At 28.1% G+C, this 17,313-nt stretch overlaps 1 protein-coding gene across 1 annotated transcript; it reads right to left on the reverse strand.

Annotated features, from left to right (window-relative positions):
* Window positions 1–3,394: 3,394 nt before the first annotated feature.
* On the reverse strand, window positions 3,395–15,406 carry LOC129286420 (nudix hydrolase 7-like). Its single transcript, XM_054922381.1, has 9 exons — window positions 15,349–15,406; window positions 5,757–5,896; window positions 5,614–5,658; window positions 5,293–5,460; window positions 4,495–4,593; window positions 4,382–4,432; window positions 4,250–4,284; window positions 4,029–4,137; window positions 3,395–3,655 (listed from the first exon to the last, which is right to left on the reverse strand). The coding sequence occupies exons 1-9, from the start codon at window positions 15,404–15,406 to the stop codon at window positions 3,395–3,397; spliced, it is 966 nt and encodes a 321-aa protein (XP_054778356.1).
* Between the last annotated feature and the right edge of the window lie 1,907 nt (window positions 15,407–17,313).

Raw genomic sequence — 17,313 nt, forward strand, 5'->3', positions numbered from 1 at the left:
AAGGGAAGATGATGGAAAAGGAAGTGGAGAGAACCTTTATTCAACAAGATTTATTATTTTAGTTAATCAGGCTTTTGGTGAAGTCTAGTGATTCCTAGAAAATCTCTATAAACAATAAATAAATAAATAAATAACCGCCTGATAACCTATCATTGAAACAAACGAAAGATTGGTTAAAAAAGAAAATCTTAGAATGGAGTTTTTGAGTCAAAATAACAAAAAGATTGCAAATTTGTTAAAAATGACTTCCTTCAAAAACTTGCATAGAATGTCGATGGTCTGAAGAAGAGATGCTCGACATGTTTTAATGGTTACACTACAAATTCATAATTTGTAAATAATAATGCACTTCGCTCAAAATTTTATTACATGAACTAATATATTTAAATTGTAGGAAGCAATCATGAGACTAAAAGCTATAAACTTTGTTCGCTGTCAACGATTTACTTTGGGATTGACAGTTGATACCGAATTTAACTTGGGCAATGTTATTTTTCGAATATTAGCCTGAAACATTTGAGTAGTACAACTCGTAATTTTATTTGGCCATTTTTTTTAAGCAAAACAAACCTTTAGTTGGGCAAGGTTACTTCCCAAGTTTCATAAGAAGTTAGGCTTTATATACATTTGATTGGTTTTATGGGAAAAGAATTACATTTATCTAATATAAAAATTGAAATGGTATATCCTTCAATTACACCTATATTATCATTGCCCAATAATTATTTTTATTTAAAGATAAAAATATATTTTTTGTAGACTAAATCTACAAAATATGTTTGCAACATTCGATCAGCTTGACGTTACCATGCTTCTTCAAAGTAGAGTAATCATTAAAAAAATCATGTTTAGATAAATGAAAAGATGGAATTTGAACCAAATCTTCCATCCAGATACATAAAAATTAATAAATTTAGATTTAATCTAAATCCAGATCCATCTTTTATTATAACTTTTTTTTAATTTAAATTTCCTATATATCTAGTTATTTGAAATTATAGTCACATCAACTTGTTCTCATCTATTACCTATTAAAGAATAGAGGTAAGCCTAACACTCTTAATTTTTTTCTTTTTTTTTTACTTTGAACTTCAACACATCCCTCTTCTTCCTTTAAAACTTTTTACACAGTCCAAACTAATTATTTTAAATTCATGGATCTGAAATCTAAAATATAAATCCAAATCAATTAATCTAAACGTCACCTAAAGTAATTCTTTTTATGTACAAAATACTTCTATCATTATAGAATAGTTTATAAAAATATATTTAAAAAAATCTGTTTATATATTCGTTACTCCTCAATTCTTATGAAGAACAAACATTAATTTCAACATGAGATTCTTTATGGCCAACAATTTCAACGTGAGGTAATTAATTGGTACACTCTCATCTCATTAGTGAAACCATTCACTCACTAGAAGGGTTTAATATCGTCCTATTTATCACCTTTATTTAAAATAATGACTTAAATTAAAACAAACAAAACAAATATTTTATAAAAGAAGAGTAAATCTTAAGAAACTTAAAATAATTACAAAGCTTACAAAACTAATTGCAAATAATAAGTCCATGTGACTAGTTTTGATTACAAAATTCTTTTCCCATTCTAATAAAAAGTACTCACTATTCACCTCAATAGTGTAGCCATATGGTATTCTTGACTTTTTAAAGATTAAAGTTATCTCCTAACATAAGTTAATGCAATGAAAGAGAAAGAAAACTATGCTAGTGATGAAAAGAAACTTTGTCCGTAAAAGCGATCCATTATCACATCCAGGATCATATTTTCCTTAGGTCATGTATAGGCCATAGAGTAACCCCAAAAAGTACGTTACATATGAGAAGAATATTTGTCACTTTATCATTGGAGCACATTTTCATTTATGGCTAGTCTTGTAGGCCATACAGAATACCCCTAACAGAATGCCAATGAAAATGAGCATGTATGGATTTTTTTTGCCTTCGCAAACATATATGCAAAAGTCTTTATTTTTAATTTGTTTGGATGTATTATATCTTTCCATCACCCATTTGTTGGTAGATGACATGCTTAACTTGTGAGTATATACTTCAGGTCACACCATTTAATAAGAAATTGCTCCTAAATATCTCCTCTTATGAACATTTTGTTTTGGTAGTATTATATCTTGGCTCAAAGAAAAACACTGCTTAATTGATTTTAAAATACACCTAAATAATATAGCCTTGAAACAAGAAAGGTATATACACAATAAATTGAAATTGAATATATCAATAATTTTTATTATGATATCTTGGATATCATCAACATAAAGAATTTGTAACAATTGAGCATTATTATCGTGTTATGTGTTTATTTACTATAATGATCAATTAAAATAATTAAATAATAAATTCAGTAAATAAGTAATAGAGTTTTTTAAATTGAGCAGAATTTTAAATTCAATTGATGAATTTAAATTATTCAATGCTTATGAGGAAGATGAAATCTTCGCCAATTTAATGATGCTTTATATGTAGAAGGAAATTTTTAAAAATTTTATCATAAACACAATTAATTATTCTTATGCCGTGAAAATTGATAGAGGTATATATTTATTTTATTTTTTTATGTGTGTGTGTGTGTAAAATTAAATATAAATATATACGCTAAAATATTTACGTTATGTAAGTGATATATATAGATTTAATTTTATTTTTATTATTATATATGATAAATTCAGCAAGCAAGTAATAAGTTTTTTAGATTGAACAGAACTTTAGATCCAAATGATGCATTAAATTATTTAATGCTTATGCGAAGATGAAATCTTTCCAATTTAATGATATTTTATATTAAGAAAGAAATTTTTAAAATTTTTTATCATAGGCGCAATTAATTTTTTTTCTAATTTATCCCCTGTGTATTTATTATAGTTTGGAATATTATACAATTTAGTATGATTATAAATTGCAAATGACAAAATTGAAAAGTTACATATTTATTTAATAATATAAGGATAGAACTCTCATTTTTTTATAAGCACAAAGTTGATTAAGTTTGCCTTAGACTAAGGATGAGGAAAAGCAACAATGTGATCATGTTGTGTTCTAGGAGGTTCATCAATTAATCACCTAAAACACTAAAATTAATATTAAACCACTAGGAGCGGAGCAAGGATTTAATTGAGATGTTGAGAAGGAAAAGCACATATAATATAAAGTTTGCATAAGTATTGAAGAATTGAAAGTATATAAAATGAAATCACACTAACACATTTGATCACCACAATGAGAAAGAATTACATCTATAGAGATTAGAAAATAGAACAATAAGTAAACAGAGTCCATTATTAGATGGTTAGAGAAAGAAAATGAAACAGAATGAGGAAACATAAGAAGATATAGATAGCTATATAATGCAAGCAAGAACTTAATAATCCACGAAGGTCTCATAGTCATAGCACCAGCAATTACACGTCAAGCTTGGTGATTTTTTGGAAGCAAACAAGTGGTTAGCGTGGTGTTTGTTGAAATACAGGAAGGTTTTTTCGCCAGAAGATGAAATTGTGGGTAGAGGAGAGAAGCCAGTATAGTTCCTATCCAACTTCTCTAAGCATATTTTCGTAATCGAGTCGAAGCCTAAGTTTTGTTTCTCAAAGGGTAGGGCTGCATAATCCTCGACTGGCATCCACTGCATGAATCAAAAGGGCAATTACATCAGACTCTAATTAACATGATCTACCAGATGCAATGTCTATTATGTCCTTGTTATCATTATTTATAACTACTTGTCACTTTTTTGTCATATTGGGATATGAGTGACATTTCTCATCCTCAGATGAAAAAATGAGATGTGTCTGTCAATGATCTCTCATGATGAAAACACAAGTAGAGTTGATGAATTTACAAGCATACATCCTTTATTGACTAGAAACAAGACTGCAATAGGTATGAAATCAGACAAGTGAATAAAAGTTGAAATCTTTTGAACATTTTCATGAATTTAAAAGAAAATGAATAGGAGTTGAAAATTTTTTCATAGATTAATAGGGCACAGAGCATACCCGAGCTGCAGCAATTTCAGAGGCTTGAGTCTGAATATTGAAGGAACGTGGTCGTAGCATGCAAACAAAGAACAAATCTGATTTCTGGAAGAAAGCCTCATGGCTTTGCCTGACGCAAGAGAGATAAAAAAGAGAAAAATAATTCAACCTTTGTGCCTTGACAACTGATTATTATTGATTAACATGTAAATTTACTAATTAAATAGACGATTTAGTCCTACCTGAAAGCTAAAACTTCAACAAATTCTGTCTCTATCTGTGAGAAGAATTAAAGCAGAGGGGTCTTAGGCTTCAAACGAGTCCAAAAATACAGATTTTAAAAGCTAATAGATTGTCTAGGTACGTTTGGTTACTGCTGTTTCTTCTTTAACTTCTCTAATAGCAGCAGTAGAAATATCCTCACCCTGTAAGTGCAATCCAAATTATGTACAGAAAAAGATAAAAACAAATTAAATAATTCATCAACATTGGACTTTAAAATACCTATCTCCTCAACAGTCCCAGTAGGTAACTTCCATATACCTTTACCTTTGAACCAACCATTGCTCTCCTGAACCACAAGCACCTATGACATGAAACAAAACAATTTCATTACTATGGTACTTCAAATAAATCACAAGAATATACTCTGAAACCACTAAATAGAAATTTCCTGCCCAAAAAACAAGTTGGATAATCAGAAAATGAAGGCTGACCCAGGTACTTGGAAAGGGAAAAGATTTGATCTTCTTTGTGGAAAATAAGTTTTTTTTCTCTATGTACAAGTCCTTAGGCAATTAATATAAGAAAACTTAAAAAAACCAGATTGCTCTGCTGGATAAAGCAAATGTATTGTTTTTCCTCAGTTGCCAATGAATCGCTGCCAATCCCAAAGTTAAAGGCTTAGTGAGTCTAGGATTCTAACTGATAATATTTTCCCACATTCATCATTATATGTGCACAATTACATTAAAGCTGAAGATGTTTAAAAGAACATGTATTAAGCCACTGCCTTTACAATTCACTTGTTCTTTTTTTTTTTTTGTGAGAAAACAAGTACCATGCAGGAATTCATGTTCATATACAGTTAACAGGCTCAAAGTACTCACTACAAGTTAAAAAAAAAAAAAATAAAAAGAAAATTCAAAGCTAAGCTTTGTATTTTTTTCCCTTCAGTTTTCTTGACAGAAAAGTTTATACCATGTGCACAACATGATCTCGTTAGCTAGTGTTAAGCAAGGCAAAATGTTGACCCAATGGAAACTGGAAACACAGAAAGGAATACCTCTCTATTGTCATTCATGACAAATGCACCGATCCCCACACGATGTGAAGCATTTGCAGGAAGAGTATCAGCAGTGTTGGGAATCCAATGCACAAGCATCAAGTAATCCGGTTCAGCATGGTGGTACCTAAATCCAGCCTGCAAAAAAAGATCAGAATAAAATCTCAGCTTGACCCAAATAATTTGCAGGCCAACATCTTGAGATTAGCCCAGACCATTGTGCAATATTGTTGTATAGGTAGATAAGTGTTTTCTGGGGGAAAAAAGTGAAATGCACCTATCTCATTTCCTCCTTAGAAAACACTTTTCAGTATACCAAACATTGTCTTGATGCAGTAACAACTTGATCCACACTCCCTTCTTTCCCTGTTAAAGCCATTTTGATTGTTTATCTACGGCTAACAAGCAATCATATCTATTCAACCAAAAAGAGGTATTATAGTTAAAAAAACCTGACGATCTACCTGTTCCTGCCAATTTGACATTGATGATTTTAGCAGAGAAGAAAAGACCATGGAATCCATTGGCTCTTCCACGTTAACTATAACTCCTCCATAACAATCATCCTCTGCATTAAGTCCTCTGTCTTGCATTACCTCTATAGCTGTGACATGTAAGTCCTTGGGATCAAACCGTTGCTCATGTTGTTAGCTAAAGGAATGACAAAAGCAAATAGGATTAACTTCAAAACATATTAATAAATAAATATAGCGCTCAAGCTCAAAGCATAAACGTCACCTTCTAGGGATAAAGGGAACCAAGAAGAGTTCTCTTTGGAAGTGAAGGGACAGAAGAAGATGAGAGAAATGATTTACACTTTGCCAAAAGGCATGTATAATTAATGAAGGTTCAAAGATCTAAACCTGAGCATTAAAATCAAAGCTGAAACACGCAGAGCAAAAGTACTTACAATTTCTCAAAGACGTTGTTTTGCTAATTTGATTTTCGTGGTAGCATGATACCCTGTTATTCTTATAGGACGGGTCCGCTTGAAGCACGAGAAGGAAATTTCCATGCAAAATCAGACTAAGACTTTGAATGGGTCATTGAATTTTGAGTTTGGTTTGGGTTCTCATTATTATGATGATATTTGTACTATCCAGATCAACCGTTATTATATATTATATTTTTTAAAACAAAAATTTATAAAAATTATAAAATAATTTTAATAAAATTTTTATTTTTAATATAGTCTAGATTTAATTTGAGGGGTCTAATTTAATATTAAAATTTTTATAATAGATACATATTGACTATTCAGATGTATTTTGCACAATCCAGATAAAAATTTTAATATCAAATTGGACCGTCTAAATTAAATCTAGACCATATTAAAAATAAAAAAATTATTAAAATTATTTTATAATTCTTATAAATTTTTTTTAAAAATATAATATATAATTATGATTTGAATCTGGACTATCCATATTAAAATTTGAATAATTCAGATGTCATTATAATAATGAGCACCTAAACTGGGTTGTTGAATTTCTCTGCTTTGATTAGTTTCTGGGGCAGATTTGAACCCTGAGACCAACAAGAAAGTACAAGACTAAAATGGAAAAACATGAATCAAATCAAATGAAAGTAGAAGGACGACCAGCAAGTGACATGACATCTTGTTCAGCCAATCAGGGAAAATGCTCTGGCCTTTTGACTTTGTGTTCTTCTAAGATTTGTATTACAAATACGCCTAGTTAGGAATGCAACAGTTGGCAACCAGGTGCAATGCGGGTTTCTATTCTTTATTCTTTTTTTTTTTTAGTAATATCTATCCTCTACTTTGGAATTCACGGGGAAGTTGGTTTAGGTGCTAAAAGTTTAGTACATATTTTTTGTTGTTGTTGTTGTAATTATACCTTACTCTCCTAGTATTTTTTATTGAAATTAAGGAAAATTTTATATTGAAAAATATTCTATCATTTAATAACTTTTCTAGTAATTAATAAGAGGAAAAAGATAAAGATATATCAAATGATTATTGAGGTATCCTGTAATTAAAATAAATACTCTTTGTCCTATAAATAGGTTCAAAAGAGTAACTCACACAATTAGAGATCAAGTCCCTGACAATGTGTTGAACTTTTTGGTAGATAGATATACCTCTACTAGTGCTATTTAACCCTGAAAACATGTCCTGATAAGCCCCAATTTAATTCACCTAAAAATTAATAGCAAGGTACTTCCCTTATCCGATATATAAGTTATTTCCAATATAATTTACTTTCACCAAAACTAAGAAAAATTTTAAAACTCATTGTCTATCTCCAAAATTGTAATAAACTTTTAATTTTATTTCTATTAAATATAATCATTCTATTAAAAAACCATAAGAAATTTTTTATGAGGTAAGATATTAAAAAATATAAGATATTTTAAGTATTTCAAGATGTAATTAATATTATTTTTCTAAAAGATACTCTTAATTAGGGGGATAATTAATAAGGTTTTTTAATGGAGATACATTATTAAATAGGACTAAATATAAAGAAAGTGTGTAATTTTAAAAATAATTAACTAACTTATTGAAGGTGTAATTTAGTTAAAAGTATTTTATAATATTGAATGAAACGAATATATATTTTAATAATATATTTTCTCTCACCAACATTTAATAAAGAGTAAAAAAAAATTGGGATAAAAATTTAATGACATAAATTATACATAACACAAAAAATTTTTTTTTTCTCCATCTTATCAATAGGACTGAAAAAAAGTATTTTTTTTTGTTTTAGTTTATTATTTATGGATGATGGGGGTTTTTGTTTTCATCCAATGATGTTTTGTATTAAAAATAAAGATTATAATTACAAGTTTCTTTGAGCTTTTTATTCATGCATATAATGTAAGATTAAGATGTACTTTTACTCTTAGATTTTTTTTTTGGAGGAGCATTGAGCACCCTATATTGATAAATGGGGTAATTTTTTTTCCTAAACCATATTTCTAAAGAGCAAAATACCCTTTTTATTAATTAGCTATTAACTTTGTCATTTTCTACTGACATGACATGTCCATTGGGCCCATGCATAGTAACAAATAAGATTTTTATCATGTTCTTTAATGTTAATTTGTACTTGAACTCTTTTTCTGGAAATGCCGAACATCATGAATCTTTTTCTAGGAGCATTAGATACCTTAAAGTCTTGTTAAAATAAAATTTAATAAATATCCTTAAAATATTAAATATTTTAATATTTAATAATTTAAATATTTTTTGGTAAAATTAGTAATTTAAATATTATTATTTATAAATATTTATCCAAAATTTATAAATTATTTTTTAAATATTGACAGGTCAAACCAGTTTTTTAAAAATTTATAGATAACTTGTAATTTTTTATATATCAGTCATATATTTAATATCGATTAAGTTCTTAAATTTTGTAGGTCCTTATCTATAATATTGTTTATTAGCTAACAATCTTCCAACAAAATATTACAACAACCAATTTAATATTATAATGTTTTGATATTTTGTAATTTTGTATTAACAACTAAGGGAATGAATTTCTAAATTAATAAAGGGATTTTCCCCTGCATCTCTCCATTATTTTCTTGTTAAGTAGCTTTTTTGTAACACGTTAATAGGACATACAATATCTTCTAAATAAGCATATTTGTTGGCATATTGTTCTTGATCTGTTAGAGTTATGATCGTACCCCCAACACTGTAGTATATAGATGGTATTAAATTTAGATTATGCAATATTTTGGGGGGAAGATCATTGGTAGACCAAAAAAATTGCAGAAAATGACATAAAAATTAAAAAAACTTAATAAATGTTAAAAATATGATTGACATATAAAAATTACAAGTTAGTCACCTATACATTTGTGAAAAACTAGTTTGAGCTGTTAATATTTAAAAAATAATTTACAAATTTTGGAAGAATATTTATCATTATTAAATATGAAAATATTTAATATTTATTAAATTTTATTTTAATAAAACTTCAAGGTACTCAACACTACTAAAAGGTGGCTAGTATTTTTGAAAAAAGAGTTTAGGCATAAATTAATACTAAAGGACATGCTTAGAATCCTACTTATCACTGTGCTTGAGCCCAATAAATATGCCATCATATAAGCAAAAAATGACAAAGTTAATAGCAGATTAATAGAAGAGATTTTTCTCTCCTTGAAAAAATAGTTCAAAGAGAAAATTGATCCACTTATCAATACAAAATATCTAGCGCTCCTAAAAAAATTCAAGAATAAAAATGCATTCAACCCTAGTTTTTAAAATACTAATACTCATTTTTTTCTTTCAGAAATTCAATGCTCATTTTTATTTTGCAATGAGTTGATTTAATTATTATATATATAAGTAATCACGTATATCATTAAACTAAAAATCACATGATGGTAAAAAAAAATTAAAAATCATATGTTATGTGTTATATATATATATATATATATATAGTCCTATCAGAAGTGTGAGATGGCTTCCCTTTGCATTCGCCCCTCCCTTTGAACCATTTAGATTTAATCTAGATGGTCCAGGTTTGATATAATTTTTTAATTTTTATAGTTATTAAAAATAAAATATATAAATATTATAAAATTTTTTAACATACTTTAACCCAATCAAATAAAAGTAAATAGATTTTAAAGTGTTAATAATATTAATAATAAAAGTTTATTATGTATAAAAAAAAACTCATGTTTTGATTACTCTTCTGATTCTATTTATAAAGTACTTCCAATATGTTTCATCGGAACTAAATAAAACCTTAAAACTTATTAAATTGATCTATAAATTTAATAATTTTTTAATTTTACCCTTATTAAATATATATATATTAATAATATATTTTCTTATTCCAATATCCAATGGAAGTCAAATGGGAAAATTTTATAAGGTGACTTATAAATAGAACAAAAAAAATTCTCTTTCTACTTTATAAATAGGACCAAAGGGAGTATATTGGAAATAAGCATCTTAAACATATAAGGTTAAGAATTTAAATTTAAAAAAATTTGAAGAATTACATTTAAGTTCTCAGTTAAATATCACAATATTCATTAACAAATGACAACCTTTTTTTTTTAACCAGAAAATGACAACCTAACATAGCCAAAATGACTATAATTTTAGTTGTCATTTTGCTATGCTAAACTGTTGATGAATTTTATTGTCCCTCAATCATAAATTATAAGACACTTTTAGAGTTCATCATTTCAAAATATAAGATATCATTGATGATGTCTTTTTAACATTATCCTCCACATTAGATTGTCTATCTTTAACATTATTTCACAAATAAAGTATTGCACGAAAGACATTTTTAACAGTTTGTATTTTTATCTTAAAAATAAAATTATAAAGTGTATTTAATGAATTTTATTAATATCATGATATGCCTATAAATTTGTGGAGGGAATAATATTTAATTACATTGTGAATGTAATTTTTAAAGAGAATTTTGTCATGGAACGAGTGGAGAACATAGAACTCGAACCCGCACTATATTTTATGGTGGTCAACTCGAATTTTCGTGTTTGCGAAGCGAGATTATGGTATTGATTACTCCCCTGTTTTTATATATAGTATATTTTTTTAGATATTTATTTTATACCTAAATATACGAAGCATCATAATATTTTTAAATCAGTAAGCAATTTTATTTGTTTTAAAAAAAAGATATATTAATTGGGTGCTTTACTTACCATCGCCATGATATTAATTGACATTACTAAGAGCAAAATTAAAAAATTATTGTAAGTTAATGTTATTTCAATTAAACAACAAAATTTTAATTTATTGATACGTGGTATTTAGTTAAATATATCTTTTATATAGGGACTGAGAGAGTAGTCTGCGCGCGTTGCTTTTTACTCAAGCGTCAGACTTTGAAAATGGGATCTGAGTTGAAACAACAATGAGAGTGTTTGAATGGCAATTCTGACTTGATTTTCGTTCAAAATCATAATTAAATACAACGACTCCACATTTTCTTCACTTTTATTCCTCATTTATGGCCTCAAAATCATAATTAAACACATTTTCTTAAATTTTTGTGCCTGATTATTTGAAGCAGGTAGGAAGCACAAAAGCAATTCAACGGAAATATCAAGGCTGGCACATTGGGTGATGTTTGGATGAATGAACGTGGAATAACTGATGAAATTTACTTTCATATTATTTTAAACTGGGACAGCATTGATCAATTAAGACACAATTATACCAAATTAGTATTGTAAACAATTAAATTAATTAATTAATGTGATCAATGTATATAGGACACACAAACATATTATATTTACCACTCCGATATTGTAATTTTCCCAGACTTGATCTACTCATTCCTCTGAAGAGACACATAGTTATTGTCAATGAATTGTCTTCGTAGTTAAAATTGAACATAAGCTTTTTTTTATATTAATATTTGTGAACAATTCTTTTGACAATCCAGCCATCCAGTCCAGATCAGCTAAAACTAAATTGCATTTTAGTCAATTTTGTTCAAAATAAATGTATTCATTGGAGGAGCTTCTCAATTCTCATCCAGTTAGATTGATTCAATTGATTCAAATGAAAAATGAGAACAAATCCAAAACTATAAATGACTCTTATTATTAAAGTCACTCATTAAAGAATCCAAATTTTATTTTAAATGGATTGCTATAATTTATAAATAGAATGGTGCAGTTTTGTGTGTGTGAATAATATGATCTTATTTTGTTTATATCCATACGAGAGTATTTGTTTAATTAAAGAGAAGAACTGTTAACCAACAAGAGTTAGTTCTAGCAGAAGGGGGCTAATTTCCTTCATTCAAATGATTAAAAACTTTCATTCATTTGATTTCCTATAATTGACTAACTCCTGAATAATGCAAAGTTAGTATCTATTTGATCTTGTTTTCCTACTATTTCTTGTATTTTCATATCAAATATGACGTTCTTATAATGTATTTAATATATGGTCTATTTTTAGTAGGCCATAACATATTAATATATTATAATTATTTCATTTTTTATTTCTTTAGCAAAATTCACCAATTTTAGATTGCATAAAATATTATTATAATCGTTGAATAATAACAATAGAGTATATTTTTGTATTTTTTTGCCACAAAAAGATATTTGTAATTTTATTGATGAAATTAATAAGGTTAAAGGGCTAAAATATACTTTATCCAACACTAAATTTAAATGCGTTAATATAATATAGGATGAATTAATTAGAAAAAAAAGAAATAAAAGTCATTTATGTGAAACTAACATAATAATAAATTTTATCCTTATATTTCTCTTTTTCTTTAATTCAAAAAAATTATTTTAAAATTTTTAATTATTTTTTTAAAAAAAGAAAAATCTTGATTAATAAGTCATAATATTAAACTATAATGTAAGTAAAAAAAAAGAAGTATAACTAATAGAAGGATGCTTGTGAACAATAAAACATACAATTTATTATCTGTAAAAAAAATTAAAATATAATAATATAATATGATAAAAAATTAATTTTAAGAATACGATAATATAAAAATATAAAACTATACGCAGACCTCACCCACTTACATTAGAAAGGATTTTTGTGTTACATTATCAAAAAAATCTAAAAAAATATTAATTAAATATTTCTATATACTGTATAAAAACAGTTTTTAAACTGTACAATGAACAGTAATCTAAATGGAATTTACAAAAGGTAGGATGTATGTTTTAAATATTATCTCGTAGATGAGAATGTTAATGTGCACTTAATATACTATACACACATTTAAATTCTACTACATTTAATTATATGCCATTTTCTGGAAAGACATTTGAGAGTTAAATTTCCTGAACATTTACTATAAACATGAAGACAAATTAATAAATAGAATTGTGAATGTATTACAAATACCAAATAAAAGACATTATTTCCATTTTCCAGATATGTTTTTTTTTTTCCTTTACTAATCTTAATGTTCATGAATTCATTTAACAAAGGAACATTAATATTTTGATTGAAATATTCTGAGTACTGATCAATCCATTACTTCTCTCAATTGTCTCATGTAAAATCCGTGCATTGTACGGGGATCAACCTAAAATCGTTCAGGAAAAATATTAGGGGAGGACATCATCGATTTCAATTCAGTCATGTCATATATAGTATACTTCTTTCAACCATCATAGAGCCCAATAACATCAGTAATTCGAACTGGAACATGAAAACCGATTTAACTCATCAAAACTAAATTTACATTTCTTGGATTTTTGCCAGAGAGCTCAGAATTTCTTCATTAACATTCCTTCACACATTACTATGTCTGTGTCGATCGGCATGAAAGTTTATAAGAAACTGATGTTGGCATTGGCAAGGCCTGAATGATGAGTCATTTTCAACCAAAACAAAATTCTTGAAATAAAAAAAAACAATGTCTTCCCTCATGCACGTTCATTTGGAATTTTATGAAATTTAGGGTCTGTTTGAAACTATTTTTATTTTATTATTCTGAAAACTATTATTTCATATAACATGTTCTGAGAAAAAATAATAAAAATGAGTGTTTTTCTTATTCTCTCTTATTCTACAAAACAATAATCCCATAACATCTAAAATATGTTTCTGTTTTTTATTCTCCAAAACAATATTTTATTTTTTTATTCTTCAAAACACTTTTTAAAAACACATTACTAAATAGATTGTTTTTATTATTTTATTTTAGAGGATAAAAAACTGTTGCCAGAACAAGTTGTTAAATAGGCCATTAAGCTCCATAATTGGGAAAAATTGAATTATAGCTGTACAAATATATCTCTTTTAACATATTGAGTAATCTAAAATGTCAATGCCTAAAAAATTAATAGGATTAATTAATTTCATGCTAAACCATGCATGTTTGTCCTTCAGAATGTAGTTCAGATAGCTTATTTGACTAGGGTCTAATTCATCCGTGTATTTATACACTTGAATAACCATGACAGCTATTTTGACATCCTTTCAATGTCTCTGAAATGAAAATAGTGGGGTCTCCATCTATAGAAATTTGTGGAAGAGAGATAATAAAATGATTATTAAACAAAAACTAGTGCTGTGAAATGTTAAGATTAAAAAAAGTAAAAAAAATATCAAATACTATGTAAACAAAATCGGAAGCCAGAAATTCTCTCCCTAGAAATGGGGTGGGAAAATTATACATAAGTCCCACAGAAGAGATTTTATTATAAGAAGTTCGATAAAATGTACAAAATACTCCCAAATCTCAGATCCTATATATTTATAACTTGGCAACCCAATTATAAATGTCTTCTGCCAAGTTGTAAATATATAGAATTTGAGATTTAACATTAATCCATGCATTTTATGGGACCTTTTGATAATAAAATCTTTTTTTTGTGAGACTTAAATGTAATTTTTCTTAAATTTTCTACTTTAACAAGATGATAGTCGCTAGTGTTATAGTTTTTGGCTTAACTTGGCTAGTTTCTTTTTCTTTTGGTTTTTTTGGTCATGAACTTGGCCAGTTTCATATGGGAAGAATGATAGTTAGATCTCAAAATACTAATTAATGATAGTTAAATCCCTGACAAATTTTTTTTGAAAAATAAGTTAAGAATATCAATCCAGATTATTATAAATTTAGGAGCTTCAATTGCAAGTCAATATTTAAATACAAATGTAATTCTTAGATTATAACATAAATTTCTATTTGTAACTACTTAAATTGATATTTATAATTTACTTTGTAAAAAAAAAATATCAAGGGCCTAACCATCATTAATTTGTTTTTTTGAGACCAAACTGTTAAAATCCCTTTCTTATGTTCGGAGAGTCGCTTTTCCAATTTGGAAATGAAAAACCAATTCACCTAACATCATTATACTGCGTGTTTGGATTACCATAAATGATCGATTTTTGAGTGAAAAAATTGATTTTCCACAAAATGACCCAAACACCTGTTTCTTGTGGTAATTGATCATTGAGAGAAAAAATGATTATTTCACTAAGTTGCCTTATTAAGCTTCTAAAATCAATTGTCACCATTACAATATTCTCATCCTCTTGTTTTGGACCAACCTCACGTTTATGTTTTTCGTTTCCCCTGTCTTGCTAACTCATGCTCTCCATCTCAAACCAAACCTCAGATCTATCATCATCCTCACCGTTCGCCATCTTCGACTGCAGCCAGCAACAACAATCTCCCATGTGCTCTCTCTGGTGTGTGCTCGTTCTTTGCCCATCATCGATCGTTGTTCGTCATCTCTAAGGTACAGCAACCTCCAGCCAAGTCGAGGATGATGGGGTGGTCGAGAAGGAGCTGGATTCTAAAGGAAGGCTAGTGGATGGTGAGGATGACGGTGATGACATCGCGAGCGATGTTGTGGACATTCTCGATGACATTGTGAGTGCTGGTGGAGTCTACATCAGAAGTGGGCTCATCGAGAAATAAAAGGGATGGTCCATGGATGATGTTGATGCCGATGGACACTTGACGTCTCTCTTGGCAAGATACTCCTCTTGTTCCTTCATCTTCGATGTACGTGTTTCGAGTTGATTGCATCATCAACCCAGTGCCAAAGTTTAGAAGACAGTGTTTAATTGATAAGTTTGACTTCTCTAACATTGCACTATAATTATAATCATTTTATATATTATATATTTAAAAAGAAAATTTGGCAGAAAAATATTGTCATACCCCAAACTTTAAGGTGTGACCGGCATGGGATATATGTAAAATTTATATCCCTAAAGCCTTGATATATAGAAAATATTTGATTATAGCCATAACTCATTTATCATACAAAACAAAATTCTTTCAACGACAAATCTAACAAAATGAGCTTAGAAGCATTTGATATGCTGTTTGGAATTTGTCCAGTTAGTCATTCCCAAGCAGCCATAATTTTTTCAAGTTGGGAAGGCCAATTCCTAAATTCGATGGGAGAAGGCCAGACAAAGAATTAGCAGCAAGGCCTAAGTATGTCAATGTTGAAATGTTGAATATGTTGAAAGGAATGGGTCCAATCAAATTGTTTCCTTGCAAAGAGAACAATTCAAGTTTAACAAGATGGCCCATTTCCTTGGGTATAAAACCTGGAAACTCCCAAAAAAAAAAAATGAAGTTAAGATCATTTCCTAGTCAATGTTGCTTGCATAATATATATATATATATATATATGGCCAAAAAAATATAATATGTATTATAACATAAAAAACTACATATATGTTAGTAATCAAAAAACTTGTGAAACAATTATATTTTGTTATGCTAATTAATCTTGCATAATTAATATGTTTTTAAAATAAAAAATTAGGGAAATCATGAACTATCTTTGAGATGCCATGGTTATATAGAGAAGATTTATTTTAAAATTGAAGTATTATGTTGTAACTATTGACTAATTATTTAACAGGAAATCAATAAATTTGTGAAATAAAACAAAAAATATTGAAAAATTTGAAAATGAAAATTAAGCAGGGAAAGGATGTGCTCTTTAATAGTGGGGAAAATACAGATTCAGAGTTAATTAAAGATAAAATCTGTAAATATAAGTATATATGCATAGACATGAAATTGGAAATGGAAAAAGAAAAAGACAGGTAATAAAATTTCCTTTTTTTAATAATAAGTCAATATATTAACATTAAGTAAAACCATTACAAGATTAAAAGGCCCTCAGAACAGATTCTAGAGCCTAAGCACAAAGTCTGGCTGCGAAAGACAATTAAAAGTACAAAAAAGCAAAGTCCAACGAAGACAAAAGAGACAGACAAAAGGAAAAAAAGAAACACACTGAAACACTAGGACATAGCATACATCGAAATATTCTTGAGCTAACAGGTATGGCATAATTTTAAGGCTCGTTAAAAAGAAATAAGTAACCTTCCCAAAGAAAGGCCCAATAAACTGGTAGAAAGGAGCGACGAGTCAATGGTAACCTTGACTTCCAAAGAATCTGGAAATCAGTTGGTTGAGAAATATCCCATAGAATTTGTAAAACCAAAGCCAAGGCTTTGGATACAGAAAAACCATGCTTGTGAGCTCACAAATAAGATGAAAAAAGCTATGAAATACAAGT

Source organism: Prosopis cineraria, unplaced genomic scaffold (assembly GCF_029017545.1).
Source record: "Prosopis cineraria cultivar Desert tree isolate PC_DT_omini unplaced genomic scaffold, ASM2901754v1 PC11, whole genome shotgun sequence".
Lineage (NCBI taxonomy): Eukaryota > Viridiplantae > Streptophyta > Magnoliopsida > Fabales > Fabaceae > Prosopis > Prosopis cineraria.